Here is a 23,151-nt window from a genome sequence, read left to right as displayed (position 1 = left end):
AGGATAAAACGTAGCACAGGAAAAAACACGGAGAGAGGGTGAGGTGGAGGAGTGAGGTGTGAGATCTCAATAGTCCAAATAGCCCTTCCTGATCTTGCTGCCTTACCTAAATTTAGGTATAGGCAGTTTTGGATTATGGAGACAGTTAGAGAGAAGTGAGGCGGTGGGTTTGAACCAGTAAGTTGGGAAGGATCATGCAAAGGTAGTGGGTGATGTTTCACCTGAGTATATTCATCAAGACAGCCCATTAAACATCATGGTGTGACAGTTGCTCCTCAATTCGAAGACATTTCTACCAGCAAAACTTGTTTTATTCAGGTGCTTCTCTCATCTAATGCATGCACAAGTCCCATATACACAATCTACATAACCAGCCCTTTACTACCTTGGCGTTTCTTTAAGGTTTTATGCTAATAAATCTAATGCAGCAAATCCACTCTAACTAACCCACAAGCACAGCTCATGACTTGGAGAACAAACCTGCATGGGACTTCTGCCTTCCTGAGAACAGATGAAGGATGGAGGATGGATGGCATGGAAAAGATACGATGGAAATAAAGGGAAAGAAAGACAGGAAGAGGCAACCAGTGAGTGAACAGCAAGAGGCGGTGATGATGGCAAGAGTATGAGCTAAGCAGACAAAGATGGAGAGGAGCAAAGGGGGGCCAACACAGTGGTCTCAGATCAGCGTTAGTGAAACATCGTTAGATACACATCCATGCAGAAAGCTCCGGAAAGAGCCTTGATTTTCTTTTGTACACCTGTTGAATGTATTCTTCTGTTGTTACTGTTTGGGTGTCTGTGTGTGAGTGTAGGCGGACTTTCGGCCACCCGTCTGGATGCACTGTGAGGCTGCGAGAGGTGGCGGGGTGCGTACCTGTCCCCTGACAGGTAGGGGGGGCTGTAGGGCCGCAGCCCCGACAGCAGCGTGTTGTAGGAGTTTTGGAGAACCTTCTTGGGGTTACGCTGTCGCTGGAGGTGACTGAACAGTAGCGTCAGTTCTCTGACACCAACCACGTGCACAAATAAACACACACAAACAAACAAAAAAAAAACACATGACAAATGAACAAAAAATAACTAAATATGGAAAAACTCACAAAAAGGCCAAAGCAATGGTCCAAACGCTCAAAAGAAGAGGGATACTTGAGAGGAATAACGTGATGTGTGATGATTAAAAATATTGCAATGGTAAAGTCTCGACTTGATGTTCATCTAGAAGAGATGTTTCTATTTGAGTTTCTCATGTTCCCCTCCTTTTAAGCAAATAAAAATTAGTCAAATTAATACATAAAGGCAAAATATAAGAAACCACTGCGTAGAACAAAAGTAACGGAAATGTGTTTGAATAGTGGTGGCAGAAGCATTTGAATTTAAATTTAAAATAATCATTTGAAAATGAGAGGAAACACCATTCCTTTTTTACTTAAACCACCACTGCACAAATATAACTGAATGGACAAAAGGTGGCATTTCTGATCCGTGTTGTGTTTTTTCATAATAACATGAACGTATGAGCAGGGGCAAAACTAATTATTGTACGCAATTCACTATTTTGTGATGCTACTCTCAAATCTCTGTCTGCATTCATTTCAACACTTTAAACAAAAGACAACCACAGATGTCTGATGGTTGAATGAAACGCTGAGCATCTAGACTGATGGGAGCAGCTCACCTGAACGACGGCAACATGCTGTCATAGAAGTACCATGTAGCTGTCAGATACGAGTGTTTGGCATCTGTAGAGTAAAGACGCCATGCGGCCTAAAGAAAGACACAAATAACACAGAAGTTAACACCATCTTCTCTCCACCTGTGTGTGAATGTATCATTAAATGACTCTATTACCTGTATCAGGTTGGCAGCAGGCATCCTCCTCTTCTCAAAGTGCTTCTGTCGGTGCTGCTCTTGAACCTTCAAGGCAAAGCCTGACCCCAGAATTCCCTGAGGGTCAGAGGTCAAATTAAAGTCAGGGGTGCAACGCTGACCAGGCTGAGAAGAGCCACTGACAGGGTTATGAGTAAATATATATAGATGTGAATACACAGACGACTTACGGCAGGCAGGGCAAAGAAGGAGACTCCCAGAAGTGCGAAGCCGGCAGCTAGGAGCCGTCCTTGCCAAGTACGAGGGGTTTTATCACCGTAGCCAATGGTTGTTAAAGTAATCTGGGTGGGTGAAAAAACACAAACAATATGATATGTCTGTTTGTATTTGGTATGAAACTACAACTGATTTACACCTGTGATTTGTGGCATTTTAATGATACGGGAATATTTCATCACGTTTTGAGAGTGTCCAAGGGTCGATTATTTTTAAAACCATGTTACTGTAAATTTCTATTCGCTGATCTTAGGGTACAACTAACGATTGTTTCCATTGTCTATTAATCTGTCAATTATTTTCTCGACTAATCAATTAGTTGTTTGGTCTATAAAATGTCTGAAAATGGTGAAAAAAGTTGTTTTTTTTCTGCTCAGAAAACAATCTTAAGGGGTTTCTCTGTCTGTATCGCTACATAAAGGACAAAATGCCCGAAAAATAACCTTAAAAAATAGAGAAAACAATCTTATCATCCTAGATTACTGCTGATATTTATATGCAATCACATAAATATTAAAGGTCTTATTGATAACATTTTTATATGACGAATACTTAAAAAAAAAAAAAAAAATACATCCACAGAGCCATTAGAAAGGTGCTGAATAAAAGTTTGGCTTTTCAAAATATAATATAATTGTGAATTAATCATTTAAAAATTGTGGCGAGTCCAAAAGGGATGTTTTGTTTATCTCTGTGGAAGATATTTGACGTTTGGTTCCCACTTCTACCAAGGCTTGTGAGCCAATAGTAAAACTTTGTTGGCATCATGCGGTATCTCTGGGTCGTCAGTTAGTGTGGAAAAAACAGATAAATGTCTGAGATTGACGGTAAGTGCCTGGCAACGACTTGTTGTGAAGTAAATGAGAATAAGACATCTAGTCTCATCAATGTTATCAATAGCACCTTTAATATGAAATCAATCTGGAGAGCTTAACAACAAGACTGAACAACACTCTACTGTTGACGCCTGGCAATATCTCAGAGTGGACATCATAACAAATACAGTTATCAAAGACTATAATCTACTTGTGATCTAAATTGTTATTGTTTGGTTGCACCATTTCCAGATGTCTTATGCTTATTGTATGCCTCTTTATGTGTGTATTGTCTGTTGCCCTCTTGTTTCTTATCAGACAAAAGTAAGCTATTACTTCTTCAGCCACAGAGATCCTGTGTATATCACGTAGTACTCACAGTCCCCCACCAGAGGGAGTCAGCATAGGTGTTGAAGTCTGAGTTGATGTCTTTCTCTGCCAGGTAGACGAGGAAGGAGGCAAAGATCAGGACCAGGAAGCCTATGTACCAGGCGGTAATCAATTCCTGACAGAGAGAGACAGAGAGGAGGAATCAATCACACCTGTCAGCAGCAGCAGCAACAGCATCTCCACCATCATAATCCCCTGCTGTCATTACCGTATCACTATCATCATTATTGGCTAAATTCCCGTCATCATCACATTTGGCGTCCACTTTTGACTTGGCTGCACAGTTCTGCTCCGACAGCTGATGCTTCAATTCATCATCATCACCAGCGTCGGTCTAACCGCGTTCTGCAGCCGACCCGGTGGGTGTCAGGTGTTTAGGTCAGCACAAAAACTAACAACTAATTGCCCCAAACATGAGCAGCTAAAGGGGAGTTTGGTGTTTGAGGACAGTGAGTGTAATCAAGTAGCAGCTGGTCATCAGTAGACTCACCACATATTCCTCAACACAGAGAGTTAATCAATTATTTATCCCATTAGTAACCATCATGACCATCATCGCCGGCCTTTTAATAACTTCCTGCTCTTATAATAATCCATGAAGCTGCACAGTTTGTGGCTACCATGCATTAGTATACGTTTCAATTTCAATGTCTGCACAAGTAACCAGTGTCTATAAATGTAGGTCATATAAAACACAGAAAGTGTGTTTTTGTAGTAGAGCATGTGTAAAATGGAGTACTATATTTAGCAGGCTGTCATTCCCACCTTGCTGTGAGCGTAAACCACTGAGCCCAGTAGTTTCCAGGTGCCTCCCCGTCGGTCCATACGAACCATACGCAAGATCTGCAGGAAGCGCATGCTGCGCAGGGCTGACGTGGCGAAGATGTTGCCCTGCGTCCCAGCTGCTATCACCGCCAGGGATGCCACAAATACTATGAAGTCTGTGAAGATGTTCAGAGAGGAAACACAGAGAGAAGAGGTGAAGGTGAGTCATTATGAGGTGTTAAGAGTTCACAACTTTCACATGAACACACACAGGACTTTGACGTGGGTTTGTGTACTGTTTACACACACACGCACTAACCTATGACACAAAAGGGCTTCCTGGCAAATCTCAGCCGTCCCTGCCATCCGCGGTATCTGCAGCAACAGCCAGCAGCCCAGACCCTGATGAAGTACTCCAACCCAAACACCACGATCATCACAAACTCCTACAAACCACACACACACACACACACACACACAGGTCAGTGACATGCAGCAGTCAAATGACGTAATGTTTGACAGATCACCCAAACAAATGCTCCCACCTACCCAAGAACCTTTTTTTGTGTGTATGTATCAGTTGTTTAGCGTGTGCATCAGTTTCTCAAAAGAAAAGTGTCCCCTTAAACAATACATCCACGTTATTAATCTTATTTAAAGCATCATATTGGTGATTATGAAGCAAACATCAATGTGAATATGGCAGCATGAAAAGTTAAAAAAGTGCACAGTACGTCATGTGTGTTGAATAGCGAAGTTGGGCAATTCTCTTTATCCACTGAGAGCTGACTTTAAAGGGCAAACTTCTGCTTCTAGCGAGGCGATAAAATAAAGGCTAAAATGTTACAAAGCAAGAACATTTACATTTTTTTATTTTTTTTATTTTATAAAGGATTAAATGATAAAGTTTCTGGACTGTACGGGCAGTTTAAGGTGCATCAAATCTGTCATTAAAGCCAATATTCGTCTAAGTAAAGTCCACTAATGGCTGATGGCCTGCTAATGGCCGGGTGATTGATCCAACGACTGAACAGAGGGAATGTGAAAGTCAAGAGATTGACCATTAAATACCATGTAAAGATGAGCAGGGTGGGAAGAGAGAGGGGGGCTGAAAGAGGACGAGTCAGGTTAAGAAGGAGAAAGCGAGTGTCCATTACCTTCCACTAAAGCAGCTGGAGCACAGAGGGATTATGGGATAGCTATTTGGATTAGTGGATCATGTCTGTGATTTCCTGCGCAGTCAACAACACCTGAATCCTCCCGCCTGCTTACATGGCTGTCTGTGCCTCCACCAGCAAACAAAGCAACACGTACGCAAGAACATACGGATGCAGTGAGATGGCCTGTATGAAAGGACAGCGTATGAATGCTGATGTAGTCATATGTGTATGTGTCTGTGTGTGTGTGTGTGTGTGTTTGTGTAGCGAAGGAGAGCGGAGAGCGAGGGGAGAGGTCTCACCAGGATGAAGAGGCTTTGGTTGGCGAACTTCTGGTGGTCGGGGATGGTGGAGAACACAGACAACACCAAGCAGCTGAACACCAGCAGGAAGCTGAAACACAGAATCACACACAGGTCAATGAACACGTTTCAAAATACACACATCAGAAATAAGAGCACTCCTGGGTGTCATTAATCCCTTCAGAGGAAAGACTAAATAAATCTCATTAAAATATGCTTTGTTCACTCTCCTGAGTGATTAACCAACAGAGGACAAACTAAATTGCACATAACCAGGAAAAGATTTGTTGATCCATAACGTAATACAAGCCCAGCACGCCAAGTCATACATAGTCAGAGGCACAAGAATCAAAACAATGAAACCAAGTTTAGTTGTTTTACGCAAATGAATGTACAGTATATAACAAATGACAGTACAAATACACAGTAGTTGAAGCTGAACATATACTGTATATACTATATTAGGTTTCATACCAACTAAAGGTGGGATCTATAGATGTACTGAAGTAATTTGCTTTTGTCAGTGAACGTGTTAAGCAGCCCATCTGTTAAAATGATCAGTAGAATAGTGTACTGTAAGATGACTGGTACTTCTTTCACAAGATGACTGGGACCCTACAGCTCTACTGGGACAAAAATGACTGTCCCGCAAAAGTAATGGCCACTTCAGTTTGAGAACTACTCCAGAAAAAAACACATCATAAATTCTGTTAAATAGTATCATATGTTCGAGGTGCTCTCATGTTAGTATAAACACTTCATCTTCTCTTCCACGACACCACAGGAGAAGAGAGAAGTCTCCATTAGACAATCTCCGTCATTAACTCAGGTTCAAGACGTGAGAGAGACGAGCACATACGTTTTGTTTCTGTCCAGGAACACACTTGTCAACATCTCTTTAAATTGCCAGAACTATTATCACAGACATGTCTAGTTCATAGTGCAACTCTCACGTACAGCTGTTAAATCCACGATGTGAATTCCTCTTTTAGAGGAGACATGAGAGTTCCTTTGTTGTCAAATCTTTTCAGGAGCAGGTTACAAACTACCTCAGGTATAAACTAAGGATGATGAATTAAGCTTAACTTCAAAGTAAAAACATTTATGTTGGAAATAGTGTGCTGCTGAAAAGAAAAATGTTGGCACTTATGTGGCAACCGCCACACTCTGTCCCACTTAAACAGTGGAAAAAGTTATTGTTAGATGTTTCAGAGGAACTGTCGTCAGCTAGATCAAAAGAAGGTACAGTATTACCAGACGGCAGAGAGGTGGACATAACGCACATGTTGTATTTTCATTATCTGTCAATCATTCATATTATTTTATGTTTATTTTTATTTTATTTGCTCTCCTTTTTTCATGGTGTTTTGTGGTTTTTAATCAGGCAGTCTCATTAAGATCAAGAGATACCTGAGAACAATTGCATTTTATCCATAAATTACATCAATATGCTTCAGTTTGGTCAAATGATCTCACTGGCTGACTACCTTTACTGCAGCTCAGACAAGAAATAAAGGACCTTAACAACATATCTGTGATCAGGGTATTATTGTGTGACAAAATGTTAGGTAAAAACAACAAGAGCAGAGAGAGAGAGAGAGAGAAGTGACACACAGCAGCACTGCCCGCCCGTCCTCTGTGCCATGTGAACAGCAAACAGCGAGGCAGGATTAGCCAGGTGGCAGCTGCTGCTCCAGCTGGTCGAGATGTCAGAGCCCAAAGTTAGAGAACACTTGTTGGACGCTAAACCAATTCTCGTGGTCTCACACAATGGTGCCCTTTCCCTCCGATTAGTAATGCGATCAACGCAATAAGTGGACCACTTAGGTTGTTTGTTCCTACCCTCTAATACGACCCACAGGAGGGTTTCTTAAATATTAGTGCCCCTACCGATGACAGGAGATCAACACGTCCTCATACCTAAACGTAATGATCGCAGTTTAATACTTGTTAACGTTGTGAAACGGGCAAAGTTTGGTTAGGTTTAGGCAATTAAACTAGGAAAAGATCATGGTTTGGGTTCAAATAATACATTAATCCCAGAAGTTATCTCAGAGGGGATGTCGTGTAGCAAAGTAAAGAAGTGGGTGCGTTGTGTGGCCTGCCAGACTGCAGATAGACCCTTCTCCAAGGATGGATGGGTCAAACAAACACTAGACTTTGACTTAAGAGGCCGCTGGTCATCTCCTGTGTGAAACCAAATGTCAACGTTGAGTTATTTTAACTTATGTATGTAAGTTAATTTACGTAACGCACTTAACTTGCACCACGTACGTCACATATGTCTTAACTTACATCACGCACATAACATAGGTTAACTTACATACGTTTTAATTTACTTATTTCAACCCAAACCATGATCTTTTCCTAAACCTAACCAAGTAGTTTTGGCACCTAAACCTAACCAAACTGCGACCATTTCATTTTGGCGTATCACGTAGTAGGTGTATCCTGTAGTACTGTACACCCACAGATTGTTGTGTCTAGAAGTTAACCCTAAAATTGCAAAAAACACGCAAAAACTTGCAAAAAACTCTTGTGAGACTCGCTGCCCGACGACCTATCCTAACCTTAACTATTCAAGGTCAATGTCTAACCTTAACCAACTGTTAAGGTTAGACATTGTAACTGTGTTACCTTCTAGACATGACCACTGCAGATAGACTTACTTGCATCCACCCCAACCTCCTTCCTACGCAGACTTTATACTACGTCACCTGACTTCCTCCTTTGCTCTCATCATAATGACAAAGGGAGAATAAGAGAGGTGTCTAATTAGAATCAGATATTTGATACATCTGTGATTCATACAGTCTGAAAAGCCTGAATTTCGCCGTCTTCATCTTAAACTGCGTACAAAAACACTGTTTTGTCATCACACGTTCGAGGAGTTAGTGAATGAGCAACTTCTCCGACTGTTTTTGTTTCGTCTGCCTGGCTGGCCGCAGTTTCCAGATGGTGACACTACAAATAGAAAGACAAAGTAGACCTTAGACAGCTAGAAAGACACCGTACACCAAGCGTGAATAAACAGACACCCCCAAATTACTACTGTGTATTTCTCAGCCCAGTGATGCATGCACAGAGGAGAGTTTGTGCTTCAGCCACGGCAGAGTTAGTTTGAAAAAACGCACTCAGATAACTCTCTGCAAACAATGCCTTTTGGTCGTTCATCAACTGAGTAATGTGCTGACTAAAGTGTCTGTCTTTTCCCCCTCAATTAACTCAAAGCGCTGTGTGTATTTCCATAAGGAGGAGATTAGTTGGGGCAGCATCTCAGGTGGTTTCTTTCATTGACTTGTGCTTTATGACAGGAAACAAGTCACAGCACAGATAGCCGGATCGACAGCTTGGCTTTTACAAAATGCAGATGCAACATTCCCGTAAAAATAAGTTGTGAAAGCAACTCTGCATTCGCCTGAATGTAACACTATCGCTTACATACACTAACTCCAAAATACCACAATGAGTTACTGCCAACAAGGGTCATCATATCTGTTTCTGCAGCCAATTTGCATGATGACAATGTAGAATTCTGCTGGGTGTCGTGTAACAAACCCCTCAAACCTCATCTCATTCAGACCACAAGCCACAGGCAGGCCTCAAGTCACAACATCTGCCAAACTCACATGTGGCTGCAAAACACCACCAGCTATGTTGAAGTCCTCCAACCAAGCACATGTTAGAGTCCTGTGTTGTTTAAAGTGACAATGCGCCACATTCACTAATGTGTGCGTAAAAATGTTATTACTCTGCGCACAAAATAAGTGCACACACAAAATTACCGTCGGATTCATGACACGTTCGCACCGGCCAATTTTGTTCTTACCACTCTGAGTATGTCAGTGAATCAGAATCATTCTAAATTGACAGGTGCGTGCTCGCTATTTGTAATCAGCATACTGCCACGCCCCCATGTGGAAATACATGTGCCTAGAGGTTTATTATGGAGAAGCGATGAAGTTGTTGTAAAAGAGAGAAGCATGGCCCTTAAAGAAAAATTGTGTCTGAGATGGAAGGCAGAAAAGGAACACTTTTCCGAAGTGTTTCCACAGGAATGACAACGATTAAAAAAAGAGGCTTGGGACGAGGCGGTGAATGTTGAATCCCCTGATATAGGCTACGGATTGTGGTTAGAGTAAACGAAATACAGTGGAAACCGCTTATAGTGATCATGGTTACAGTGATGAACTGTTTATATGAATCAAAACGCTTGGGACACTAATCATTCCTATACAAATGCTGTTTAAATAATTTGCTTATAATAATCAAGTAGTCCACTTACAGTGTTCATTTTGGGTCTTTCCATTTATGAATGGAAATCCATCTTATGTTATCCTCTTTGATCACCAGCTGAAGCTCCTCATACTGAATGGAGTTCAGTGACCTGGGAACGCCCGCCATCACGACGCCTCAGCTTGTATCTACTTTGTTGTTCCCAATTAATTAATACATATACAAATAAACAAATGTATTAATAAATACTGATGAGGAGACATTTAGGCCAATGCCCTATGCATGTGGAGAGGGAGTCACATTTCTGCTGAGGGCACACTTTCACCCCAGTACATCATCCTTCCCTCCTTTCAGGGAAATGTCAATTAAAAGCAAAGCATCAGTCGAAATCCACCAAATCAGCAGGGTTGGTCTCATGGGGACATCGGAAAAAAATCTGCTCAGCCCTGAATGCTTTACTGACGTGCCTCAACAAAATATCTTCGTATTGAAATATTTCAATAAAGACATCTGGGAAGGATTCCCAATTTAGGATTTAGAGACGAGAGAACGCAAATATCAGCATAAATATTGCTCTCATGGCCAAGACAATAAAATAAATCAGTGAATATCTGTTTAGAGGTAAAGATCACAATGCCTCAGCGCCGCATATTCAACACAGGATATAGTGTTTCATCTGCTACAACTGGCCTGAACATGTGACCCAACCTGGGGTGAAGGGAGGATAAAGTGAAGTAAAAGCCTGTCTCATTATACGCATTATATATGGACACGTTAATGTATAGATGCACCGCATGTCACAGAGCAAATCAAAAAGGCTGTCATGATATAACGAATAAAATAATCTACTAAAGTCAGCCGCTCAAGAGGTTTATTGTAAGGCTGTCCGCATTAGTAATTGCTCCAGAACTTTTAGAAAGAATAATGCATGCTCTGCTATACGCACACTGAATATATCTGACTTTTCTCCAGAAGCCGGCCGAGTGTAATTTGTCTCATGGACACTGTGGAGGATCAGGAAAAAATGCAAGCACAGTGAGACATAGAAAGAAAGAAAAAAAGAAAGAAAGAAAGAAAGAAAGAAGATATACAAAAGAATGAAGGAAAGAACGAACGAACGAAAGAAAGAACAAATGAAAGAGAGAAAGAAAGAAAGAAAGAAAGAAGATTTACGAAAGAAAGAATGAATGAATGAAAGAACAAAAGAAAGATAGAATGTAAGAACGAAAGAAAGATTAAACGAAAGAACGAACACACAAAAGACAAAGAATGAAAGAACGAATGAAGGAAAGAACAAATGAAAGATGTAAAGAAAGACGATAGACGAAAGAATGAACGAAAGAAAGAATGAAAGAACAAAAAAAAAAGATAGAACGTAAGAACGAAAGAACGAACACACAAAAGACAAAGAATGAAAGAACGAACAAAAGAAAGAACAAATGAAAGAGAGAAAGAAAGACGATAGACGAAAGAATGAACAAAATAAAGAATGAAAGAAAGAATGAATGAATGAATGAAAGAAAGAATGAATGAAAGAACAAAAGAAAGATAGAAGGTAAGAACTAAAGAAAGATAGAACGAAAGAACGAACACACAAAAGACAAAGGATGAAAGAATGAACGAAAGAAAGAACAAATGAAAGATGGAAAGAAAGACGATAGACGAAAGAATGAACGAAAGAAAGAATGAATGAAAGAATGAATGAAAGAACAAAAGAAAGATTGAATGAAAGAACGAACACAGAAAAGACAAAGAATGAAAGAATGAACGAAAGAAAGAAAGAAAAAAACAACAACGAACAAACGAAAGAAAGAAAGAAAGAGTGTACATAACCCTTCACAGTACAGTATCTTCCCCCTGAAACTCTAACCGATCACTGTTACACCACAAGCCTCTGTATGTATAAAGTGTAATTTGGCCAGCGTCCGGTGAAGCTCCAGAGGGCCGCTGGGCGACTGGTCAACAACAAATAAATGTACAGCGGCCTACCGGGCAACCAGATTGCTTTAAGTGGAAGCTCTAGGCCGGGTGCTTTTACTGCTGTTTTCCTGTAAGCATACCTAAGTGAAAAGGGAGATCTCACATTACTTTGACCGTGAAAATATTTGAGTGAGATAAATAGGCATAACCAGTGCTAATAAACGTGTATGACATTGTGTGTTGCTGCATTACAGTGTGTGTTTATCGGCATGCCAGGCAGAAGGGAAGTGGAGCTGGACTGTGGGAGAGTGCACCTTTTGATTCAATCAGTGCTGGATGATAAAGCAGCTATCAGTTACACCCAACAGAGGAGGCGGAAGAAGAGGAGAGGGTGACGAAGAAGACTGAGAGGAACAGATGAAACTGAGGTGGAAAGATGGGAAGACAGATGGAGAAACAGGGAAAAGAAAGAGCAGGTGAGGGATGAAGTCAGACATAAAGTGAGAAGGCCCCGGGGTCATGTCACTCTACCTGTACCTGTACATGTACGTGAAAGTGCAGGTGTATGTGCGGCGCCAGCCCTGATTAATGAGGCTCTGACGACTTTCGGCTTTCAGGAATTGACCCGCAGACTGTGCACACGCTGCAGTTGCACAAACACGCAAACAAAAAGAGAACGGTCCAATCATTGAACACACACTTGTAGTGACACCTTCCACAAGGACGTGCACAGGTAAACACATAGACCTGCTTAAACAAACAAACCAAAAAAGCTCAATTAGAACCTGAGATTTATTTATAGCAGAGGCTGAAAGACACATCTATAAATCTTCATGTCAAATGTCACCTTGGAAATGCAGCACTTCACACCTTTGCTGTGTCTAAACATACACACCTCCCTAACACAATGCTAACAGCAGCTAACAAATAAGCAATAAAGAGAGGGAGCTCGGTCTGGAGAGGAGGAAAGAGGTGAGTTAGCGGAGAGTGAGGAAGAGGAGGAGTGAACGTGTCGTGAGCAGAGAGAGAGGAGGGAGGGAGAGGAGAAAGAGAGGAGAAAGGTGGAAACAGTAGAAAGATATTAATAGCATTTCTCTCTCCTTAAATAGCGACTGCAGGCAAATTGTGCGCAGGTAGGCTGCAGAGCACATCGCAGCACAGCTCAGAACAGGCCGGCCTCCCGGCCCGTTAGTCACCCCCCTCCTCTTCCTCTTCCTCCTCCTCCTCCTCCTCCTTCTTCTTCTGGGACAGCAAACTTTTCGAGGCGGGAACAAAAACCCAACACACAAACAAATATGAGATGAAAAGTGCTTTTTCACGAGGAAAGAAGCTGAGTGAGCGATTCAGAGGCTCTAGTACTGGCGCAGGAAGAGAGAGAGCGTGGGGGGGGGGATAACCTGACATGAGAGAGTAAAAAACAAGAGGAATGTGTTTGTTTTCCTCTGAATTCCACAACCTTCAATATTACGTGACCAGATCAATTATTTACATAACTGAGAGAAACAGCGTTGTGTCACAAAGGTGCAGCCTTGGCAGTTTGCATCACAAACGCCACCAGCGGACACTTCTGCACAAATAACTTGCTTTATTGCATACACAGACTCTTCACACGCCACGGAGGTGCCACACGCTCTACGCTACTACTGCTGCTCCGTCAGACGATCTCACACATTCACATGCTCACCAAAGAGCCACAGACTGCCATGCTGTTCCATTGTCTGTCTACAGATGATGCATTTCAAACAGGGTGCCAATTAGACTGATACATTTTCCTTGCTGGAGAATGTCACTCCCAGTCACAGCAGCTATGAAAGTATCCGCCATCGACACACACACACACAGTGCCAGCAGTCTCACTCCGCCAATGTTACATCACATCATAATTGAGTCTTTTGTTCCCTGCTTTTCGATTCATTGAAACTAATCTTTTAGTTGCATAAAACGCCAGGTAAAACAGGAGGTTTCTCCCTTTCGCTGAATGTTTGTTCCTGACTCCTGCACACTGTGATATTGAAGTATCACACACACACAATGGATTAAAGGCTGCAGCGCTGCAAAATAAAGTTCCTGGAGTCTTTTAACCAGCAAGATTTCAGTGATTTATCGGTGCCTTCAACCAATACAAAGAAACATTTCAGTGACTCTTTTCCAAAGAATGAGGCTTAATTACGCAAAAACAATCCATGAATTCCAAGTGACATTTCCAATAACGATATGGTTTCTTTGGGGTCTGGGTGTTTCCAGCATTTTATACTTTCAAGGCATTATTCCAAACGCAATCATTTTTGGAATAATTAGACCACAAGCAGGACAGAAAACACTTGATCACTTGTTAAAGTTCATTCTCTTGGTTAAACTGGATTAAATATCCGACTTAACAAGCAATTTTCTTAACTCTAGCGTCTTAAAAACATGTTATTCAAGAAACCAGTGAAAATAATTTCACTTTTTTTTCCACTGCAGTCAGCGTCTTAAACGGGAGTTTTGAAACGCCTTAACACCACCTCTCCACCTCCAGCAGAATATTTGTAAACAACAGTATAAAATATGCATTTTATACGTGATCAGGTGGGACAGTTGTTCCCAACTCCAGTCCACAAGCTTGATGAAAAGATATCCATCAGAAACTTTAACAATCAGAATCATTCGCATGAATCCCAGCATGCACTGGGTAAAAGGGAGGGTTCACCTGCTAGTGGCCAGTCTATCTCAAACAGAAACAGAAATCCTGAAAGCTGCATCCCGTAGCTTTTGTAACTTTCTGAAATCCAATAATCCGACAAGCACACCCGTCTAACACAACAACTGACCAGGTGAGTGGAGATGTGAAAATAAGGCGAGGTTTGAATTTCTCTTTTTTCACTCCACACAATTACCTCCCTCATCTTTTGACACCATGAATGAAAGTGTGCACCCATATCCTCATTTGTAGGTTTCACTGCGTTGAGACTACAAAGACTCCTGAAGAGAGATCAGAGTACAGGTAACAGGAACAGGCAGTACTTTTGCCTTAAGACGCCGTTGGATGTCACCTTGTAGTTCATTTTACACAAACTGAACACTTAAAGGTACAGTGTGTAGGATTTGGTGACATCTAGTGGTTTGGTTGCAGATTGCAACCAACTGAATACCCCTCCGCTCACTCCTCCCTTCCCAAGACTGTAGTAATGAGTGCAAAAACCACGGTTACGCCATTTACGTCACTCAGATGCCATCCTTACCATAATAACACTACTTTAGGAGCAATGGAAGTCAGACGGCGGCTGGCGGTAGCACAGTTTTGCACTCTTTGGCTCACGTTATGGCAGTTACACAAGCGTGTGGGAGAACTACGGTGGCCTTCAGTTAACGTAAAAACGTGAAAGTCTCTCTTTAGAGCCAGTGTTTGGTTTGTCCGCTCCCTATGTAGATATGAAGGGCTCATTCTAAGCTAACAAAAACACAACGATTCTTAGTTTCGGGTGATTATACACTAATGAACACATAGTTCTGAATATTATATTACATTTCAGTTAATAGATCCCCCAAAATGTTACACACTGTTCCTTTAACCAGCATTGTTTTGCACAATGCTCAGAAAAATGACCAACTAGCAGGACTTAAGATCATTTTCATATACATTTTGGTAAAAATCTAATACAATGTTCACTGTAGAGTAGAGCGAGACCGATAAATCTGCCAGGCCGATATATCTGATGATATGAGCTTACAGATATTTCAGTATTGGTGTAAATATGACAGTGCAGTACAGGAATGACAAATTAGGTTTGAGGTAATTTAGAAACAGGAACACCTTTACATAGTTTGTGCAGTATATATCTTGTGGATGGTTTATGTTTAAAAACAAATCACTATCGACCGAAATATCCTCGTTTGATTTATTTTTTTAAACTCCTAAATATCTGCCTCAAAAATACCGTATGGGTCAGGCTGTACTCTCAAGTACACAGAGAAAATACCGAGGACGTGACCTTGGCGTCCTCATTGGCAGTTACGGCTCTGATAGCGGTTTTACTTCTTGAAACAAGTAACAATTATCTTGGAATGCAGCACATCAGTCCACAAGTATTACAAATGTTGCAAGAAAAGCTGACGTGCATGTGCATTGCAAACTAGAGAAATGATCTTTCACTTGTTTTGAGAAAAACGACGAGGAGACTCAACACGACAGGAGCTGTAAATACGTATTTGCAGGGCAGAGGAACATAATTCGTGATGGTGTGCACAATAATAATATCTGTGCAATATACAGTAATGTCATCTCGTACAAAAGTACAAAACTACAGCCTCAAAAATGACAAGGATTGCTTTGACCTGCTATTGCAGATATTACTGTGCCTCCTCTGTATACTTAATCTTTTATATCTGCATCATGGGTAATATAAAGCCCTCTTCTCATTAAACAAACTGATTTATGCATCATAATTAAGCAGCATTTCATAGTTTATTGACACACATACCCTCCAATCAACACATACCCTACAGTATGTGGTACAGATGGTTAGCGACTAAGGAAATATGTCCAGTCTGGTCACATATATCACCAGTAAATGGAGTGAAATAAAAGTATAACCACAGAGGAAGGATGAATGTGTCTAACGGGACCTGGATTAATAGTAATTACACACAATTTCTTGGTGATTGGTGGTGCTTTGACCTGGTGGGAATATCAGATGGGGCAGTTTATGACATCAGGACAATTCAGTGTGAAATTGTCCACATAAATTACAGAAAATGTACGTGATTACGGAAAGAGAGGCTGGGAAAATGATGCACAATATTGACATCAGTTGTCCACTAAACTGGAAGAAATGGTGACCATCGTAAAGAGCTGAATGAGCTTATAATCAGCACACACACACACACACACAGACATTCTCCCAACACACACCTATTCAGATGCGCTCCATTGTTTCTGATGCTTTTTTTATTCCTGCTCTTTGCTGCTTATGGACCTCTTGTCAGTGAACTGTACTGTACAGAGCTGCCTTGGAGATGAGACCGGGGTGGAGGCGAAGTGCTGAGAGAGCTCTGACATTTAGCTGTGGTATTGTTAGCACCAGCTAGCCAATTAGCACCGAGTCCACAGACCCTTTAGTAGGTGTATGGGCCACCGCTTCACACACACCAGTGTGCTTGTATAACGCTGACATTTCACCATTGAGCCAGTGAGCGAGCTCAACCTTCACACAGCTTGGATCAGCAGGGCTGGAGGTTGGGGAAGGGTCTTTGTTGAGACTAAATGGGAAGCAGAGAGAACTCTTGGCACTTCTGAATATAATTTTGTATCAAAGTATTTTGCACTAATTTAAAAACTTCAACTAGAAGACATACTAGCAGAGTCAACCATGTGATTTGCCAGAGGTTTATTGGAAGTGAAACCCCCCCACGATCCAAAACTACACTCCCGTTACCCCCCTCCATGACCATCGCTACACCTGAATTTCAGGCCAATCATCATTACTCTGCAGGTCTAATGTTGTTACCATGGCAGCGGGGATCTCCAGTGATGGATTACAGAGGGTCGGGGGCATTTCTCGAGGATTGAGAAACAACAAAAAAGAAAGCGGTGACTAACATTTGAACCCGGGTTAATGGGATTGGGATCAGCAGTTTGAGGCGAGGGGTGTGAGAAAGTGAGCCGGGGTCACGCACAACCCCGGTGGTCAGCGGATCTCGAGGAGGAGCAGACGGGATTTAAGGAGGAAACAATGGTTGAAGTAATGTTAAGGCCGCCGTTACTAATGCCGACGTTTAACGCACTGTGCGAAAACAATCGATGATCCAAGTGGAATAGTGTAGATATGTGGTTTGTGCAACACATGTTGAATTGCCACATATTTTTAGGTCAATCTCAAACGTCAATAGAGTGCTACAGGAATGAGTCCTAAAACCCTGAGATGAGTTAGCATTTTAGCACTTCCGGTTCCCTCGTCTGGAAGTCAGTGGGTTTTTGGAATGGGTTTTTAGTTAGATGCCTGAAATGAGGTCTGTGGTTAACACAAGTTGAAGAGACTTTAATGTTTTGTTCGACGACATAAAATACATCAATAAATATCCCACTCGTGAATTTTGAAGCCTTTGTGTGAATTAAGGTGGTTGCTAACAAGTGGCTAAATGAGACTACTAAACGTCATCACGCCGACTCGTCCGCCTTTACAGCCTCGTTGTGTATACTCACGCTCATGCGACCGTGGTGTAGTTCGTTCATAGCCTAACGTTAGCTTTTTACTTCTGGTGATTGCATTCACACTTCAAAAATCATAAAAGTGGTGTTCATTTGTGGAGATTATCTTGCTGAACAAAACGTGTGTTTGCCACAGAGCTTATTTTCTGCAATAATCCAGAACCTAATGGAAAAATCCCATTGGCTCTTTGTCAAAGGAACCAGTGCCATGCTAACTTCCTGGTCGGCCTACAATAATACGTCATCCCTGGAGCACTCTATAGCATTTGAGACGGCGGACAATACATTTGAGGCAGATACCAATATCAATATTTGAGATTTTATTGGCAACACTGTTTCAAAATCACTGTAGTGTAACCACTTTTTTTTCTCCAACATATTTCTTTGGATATTTCATAGATAACAGGTTCCCAAAACCATGGAAGTTGCATCCACATGGCACATGTTCCAGACCACCAGGCCACCAGACCATCCTGATGCCCCAAACAGTGTTCAAGTGTTAAAGTAAATATCTACTAATATATTGGCCAGGCAGTTTACCAGTCAGTCAACAGATCCTCAGTAATCCGTGCCTTCATCTAACTGCTACACAAACATGAACTATTAATAACTAAACAGTCTGACTCTTCCCATTGTGCTCACTGGAAAAACACATAATCCTAATGGCTTGTGGGGACCAACAGTAATTACACAAACATGTGCAAATGCACACAACGGCTAAATGAGCAGTAAAAGTCTTAATTTGTTCCAGAGAAGGACAGCTAACATATCTTTTCTCTTTATTCAACAGTGAAGAGAGTGAAAAACATTACTATAGACCATTTCACAGTTGTAAGCGTATTCCAAATGTGTCCCAGTTTATTTCCTGTTTCAATGTATGTGAATGACATCAACTGACAGGAAGTAAACATGGACCCAAGCTGTTGCCCAGCAAAGCGATTCCGCTGAAAAGGTCTGTTTCAGTGGTTGTCAAACTGTTGTGTGCAGAGGCATGACAGGTGGGGCGTGCGTGACCGGGGGGAAATGCGACGCGCAATTCTATGTTTTGACGCCGGAATCTTTTTCACGGCGGAACAGTAAACAAACCGGCTCTTTATACATCCCTGGTAGCAATGGTGTTCATTCAGGTAGTCTTTAGCTTTACAGAATAGACAGATATTTGCCTCAGTCCTCAGTCGATTAATTATTTCCAAAATTCACTAAATGTTTTTATCTAACAAAATATGCTGCTTCAGTCCATATTATTCGTCATTTAGCCTTTCAAAAATGTGGCGTGAAAATATTTCTTCCTCCAAAGAGGGGGAATGACCACTGGTCTATATGATGGACACATTTCACACCCAGAATTCGGACATTTAAATAAAATGCTGGAGGGGAGATACAGTGCACTATATAGTGAATAGGGAGTAATTTCTGACACAGTGGCGTCTTCAAACAGTGTAATGCAAGTAGCAAAGTCAACAAACCTACCTGTTAAAACACGTCTTTAGAAAATAGCAAACCATCTCTGCAGTAGGGATAGGATGGTATGGGATTTTTTCACGGATCATAATATATACACTCACCGGCCACTTTATTAGGCACACCTGTTCAATTGCTTGTTAACACAAATAGCTAATCAGCCAATCACATGGCAGCAACTCAATGCATTTTGGCATCTAGACGTGGTGAAAACGACTTGCTGAAGTTCAAACCGAACATCAGAATGGGGAAGAAAGGAGATTTAAGTGACTTTGAACGTGGCATGGTTGTTGGTGCCAGACGGGCTGGTCTGAGTATTTAAAAAACTGCTGATCTACTAGGATTTTCACACACAACCATCTCTAGGGTTTACAGAGAATGGTCTGAAAAAGAGAAAAAATATCCAGTGAGCGGCAGTTGTGTGGACGAAAATGCCTTGTTGATGTCAGAGGTCAGAGGAGAATGGGCAGAGTGGTTGGAGATGATAGAAAGGCAACAGTAACTCAAATAACCACTCATTACAACCAAAGTATGCAGAATACCATCTCTGAACGCACAACACGTCGAACCTTGAAGCAGATGGGCTACAGCAGCAGAAGACCAGCCGGTAATAGCATCGGCCACTTTATTAGGTACACCTTGTACCTAATAAAGTGGCCGGTGAGTGTATATGAATAACTAATAATAATGAATGCTGAATATGAATAATGTTGTGGGATTATTCCTTATTCCATGGGCTATTTTGGGATTTATATAAAAAACAAAGCATTTGAATACTGATTTGGAGGTCGATTACCATGGCAGCGGTCGAAGCTTCGAAGCATTTGGGTCAGCCCTATACGTGAATCATTATTATTTTGGCCAGGATAATCATGACATGACATTTTCATATCATCCCATGCCTACTCTGCTGTACCACCACTCTGTTGTCAGCTGGTAACCAGGCAGCGACCCCGTGACCTTAAGGCTGGAGTTCCTTCTTTGATGGTGAACCGTCAGTTGGTATAGGACAGATATGCAGTAGCTATAAGGGGTGGTGACTTCTGTTCTGAGGACCCGGAGTCTGCCCCGCTATCTGTCCGGTAACGTAATCTCTATCTGCTGTGATTAAACACTGGTACCCGGGTCACATCACATGGAGGGGCTGCTCTGTGTTACTGCTCAGTCCGGTGTCAGTGCTGCTATCCCTCCCCGTCACACTAAATGTTTGAGTGTCTGTCTCTACGTGTCTTTGTGTAACTGTCAGTGTCTTTATGTTATGTGTAATTTTAAGACAGAGTCCAGAGCCATTTAAAAGAAGGGTTACATCACCTTCCAGTGAAGCCCTGCAAACACCACCACCTTCCACACAAACATACCACACACTCATTTTCCACAGCCACATCCTCAGCTTCACCTATAGCCTCAAACGAAACACACGTTGGCCAATACTGACAATTTAAGGTTGTGGAGCTGGTTTTATTCCTTGTACATTGCATAATAGCTAATCTAAGACAGTGGGCAAAAGAGCACAGCTGACAGTTTTTGTAGGATAAAGGTTACTACTCCTCACGTGCTGCTGCATCCGCTTACAGCTAACACGTAGCAATGTTTTCATCAAAGGCAAACTGCACAACTACATCACTGTGTTGACCCTTGTTCACTTACTGAATATAGCACAGGAAGTACGTTTTCTACGCTCGGACATGGCCTTCTGTTTGCCTACAATTCGGGTCATCAATATCTCATCTATGTGCAGTGTAGTGTTTATTTTTTCACTCTGACACACATCCCCTTGCGGGCAAACAAAAACATGAAGCAGGATAAAGAGCATTCATTCAGTTTACACTTTCTGTCCTCACACCAAGTCCCTCCTTCATGTTTACTGGACTGAAACAAAACTCAGATGTCAAAATTTGCTTTACAAGATATTAGTACCACAACAAACTGATTATGTGGAGTTTATCACTTACACCCACGCTCCCTTCTCACCCTAACTTCTCTCCTTTCTCCTCCCCTTGTTTCCTCTCCCTTCTCCTCCTCGTCCTCCTATCTGTAGCTGAAGCAGAGCCAGGTTCAGAGTGGACCACTTGTGGGCCTCTCAGCCACACCCTCTCCCCTCTTTAACTCATTAGAGCCAATTAGGTGACATGCCAGGGAGGGGAAGGAGAGATAATACCCTTCTGAATTATTCATCCCTCTGCTGAATTTTACCGTACCTCCACTCCATGCTCCTACTCTCTCTCTGCTTAGACCTCTTTCTACTGTCCAGCCAGTCTCTCCCTTGACTCTTTCTTAGACTACGTCCACACTAAAGGCCAGGGTATGCTTGAAACAAACTAATTTAAAAGTGTTTTCCGAATGGCTGCATTACAAGAGGGGGCCAAAAAGCAAAAGGCAAAGGTGTTGCACTCAGTATGACACATGAAAAGTAACAGAAGTAGGTGTCTGAGGAATGAAAATCTCAGATGTCCGCATACCTGACCATTCATCGCATGAGGTGGGCGTGCTTGTCAGATTGTCAGTTACAGAAAGTTACACCAAGTCCACTGTTGGAAAGTGGGTTTGAGACAACAACAAGCAAAGCTGATTCAATTTGAAAAATTATTTTGGAAAGATATGGTGGAGTGGGTTTTAGATGCTTGTTTATAGCACACTGACACCTTAAAGATGGGGTCGGAGATCTTGAGAAACTAGCAAGAGTACACTAGATTTTAAAAATCATTCAACTGAAATTTTTCCTTTTTTGTCAAAGCATTTCATTTATTGATTGCTGTCGGGATGTAATGAGAATTTCAACAAATATAATATATAAATGTATTTGAACAGCACTACCAATCCTACCTTTAGGCTGGCTGACTCTTAAAACCAACAGCTGTTTATTTTAGTGTGGACAAGGACTAGAGGAGGAGGAATAAGCGGAGATCTTTACGAACACAACCTTAAAACAGAGGTGTAAACGCACATTGTTTTCACTGGTAATAAACTACTTCAGCCTTGGTTCAGTCTTCCGGTTAGTTACAGTCTGTCTTCCTTACTACTTCCTTCAGTTTTATTGGCCATGTCTGAAGTGAACTCTGCGACACATGACGTTGCTCGGACGTCACAGGACACCACAAGGTCTGGCAGCCGGGGGCCAAAATGATTGATTGAATGCTGATAAGTAACAAAGAGAGAGAGAATAGATATACAGTACTACGGAAAGATGTCTAGGTCGATATAGGTGGAAGCAGGGGGAAGAGATAAAGTAGCCACAGGGAGTGAGCATCACACGGACATAGTCATAGATAATGAGAAAAATGGTGGACAAGAGACAGAAAGAGGTGGTTGAATAATGTATTGGACGGACAGTGAGACGAGGAGAGCCAGAATGGAAAAGAGAGAGAGAGAGATGAGGTATCGTCTGTGAGGTCTCATCTCACACTTGCTGACATTGCTTTAATCTCAGGGCCAAGAGAAGACTGGAGGGCCCACCGACACACACACACACACACACACACACAACACACTGTTGCAGGGTGAACATGGTTGCCGGCATGTAGGGACAGATTTACTGTGTGTTTGTGTGTGTGTGTGTGTGTGTGTGTGTGTGTGTGTGTGGACCGGAGCATCGTTATCAGCCGGGGGTTTTGCAAAGGGAGTAAAAAAAAGATGAAAAAGTCAGTCAGGGCTCCTGCATGACATCATAACATACAAACATGAGGACAGTTTGATGTGGCAGGTTTATGTTTATGTTCACACTTGGCCATAATACATTTCTGTACAAGAAAACGTGTTTTGACATCGACTGAAACCTTTTCATCATCAATAACCGTTCATTATATTCAGTCTCTGTT

The 23,151-nt window shown here is 41.8% G+C and overlaps 1 protein-coding gene across 3 annotated transcripts in view; it reads right to left on the bottom strand.

Annotated features, from left to right (window-relative positions):
* LOC119502923 (potassium voltage-gated channel subfamily KQT member 4) overlaps positions 1 to 23,151 on the bottom strand; it is a 61,072-nt gene that overhangs the window by 13,271 nt on the left and 24,650 nt on the right. For all 3 annotated transcript variants that reach the window (XM_037794215.1, XM_037794216.1, XM_037794217.1), the window contains exons 4-11: positions 5,533 to 5,623; positions 4,393 to 4,519; positions 4,074 to 4,249; positions 3,298 to 3,423; positions 2,058 to 2,168; positions 1,849 to 1,944; positions 1,676 to 1,764; positions 878 to 1,003 (exon numbers count right to left, since the gene is read on the bottom strand). In XM_037794215.1, the coding sequence (XP_037650143.1) occupies positions 878 to 1,003; positions 1,676 to 1,764; positions 1,849 to 1,944; positions 2,058 to 2,168; positions 3,298 to 3,423; positions 4,074 to 4,249; positions 4,393 to 4,519; positions 5,533 to 5,623 (942 nt within the window). The remainder of the gene's footprint in view (positions 1 to 877; positions 1,004 to 1,675; positions 1,765 to 1,848; positions 1,945 to 2,057; positions 2,169 to 3,297; positions 3,424 to 4,073; positions 4,250 to 4,392; positions 4,520 to 5,532; positions 5,624 to 23,151) is intronic.

Source organism: Sebastes umbrosus, chromosome 15 (assembly GCF_015220745.1).
Source record: "Sebastes umbrosus isolate fSebUmb1 chromosome 15, fSebUmb1.pri, whole genome shotgun sequence".
Lineage (NCBI taxonomy): Eukaryota > Metazoa > Chordata > Actinopteri > Perciformes > Sebastidae > Sebastes > Sebastes umbrosus.
This window is presented reverse-complemented; position numbering and strand designations above follow the sequence as displayed.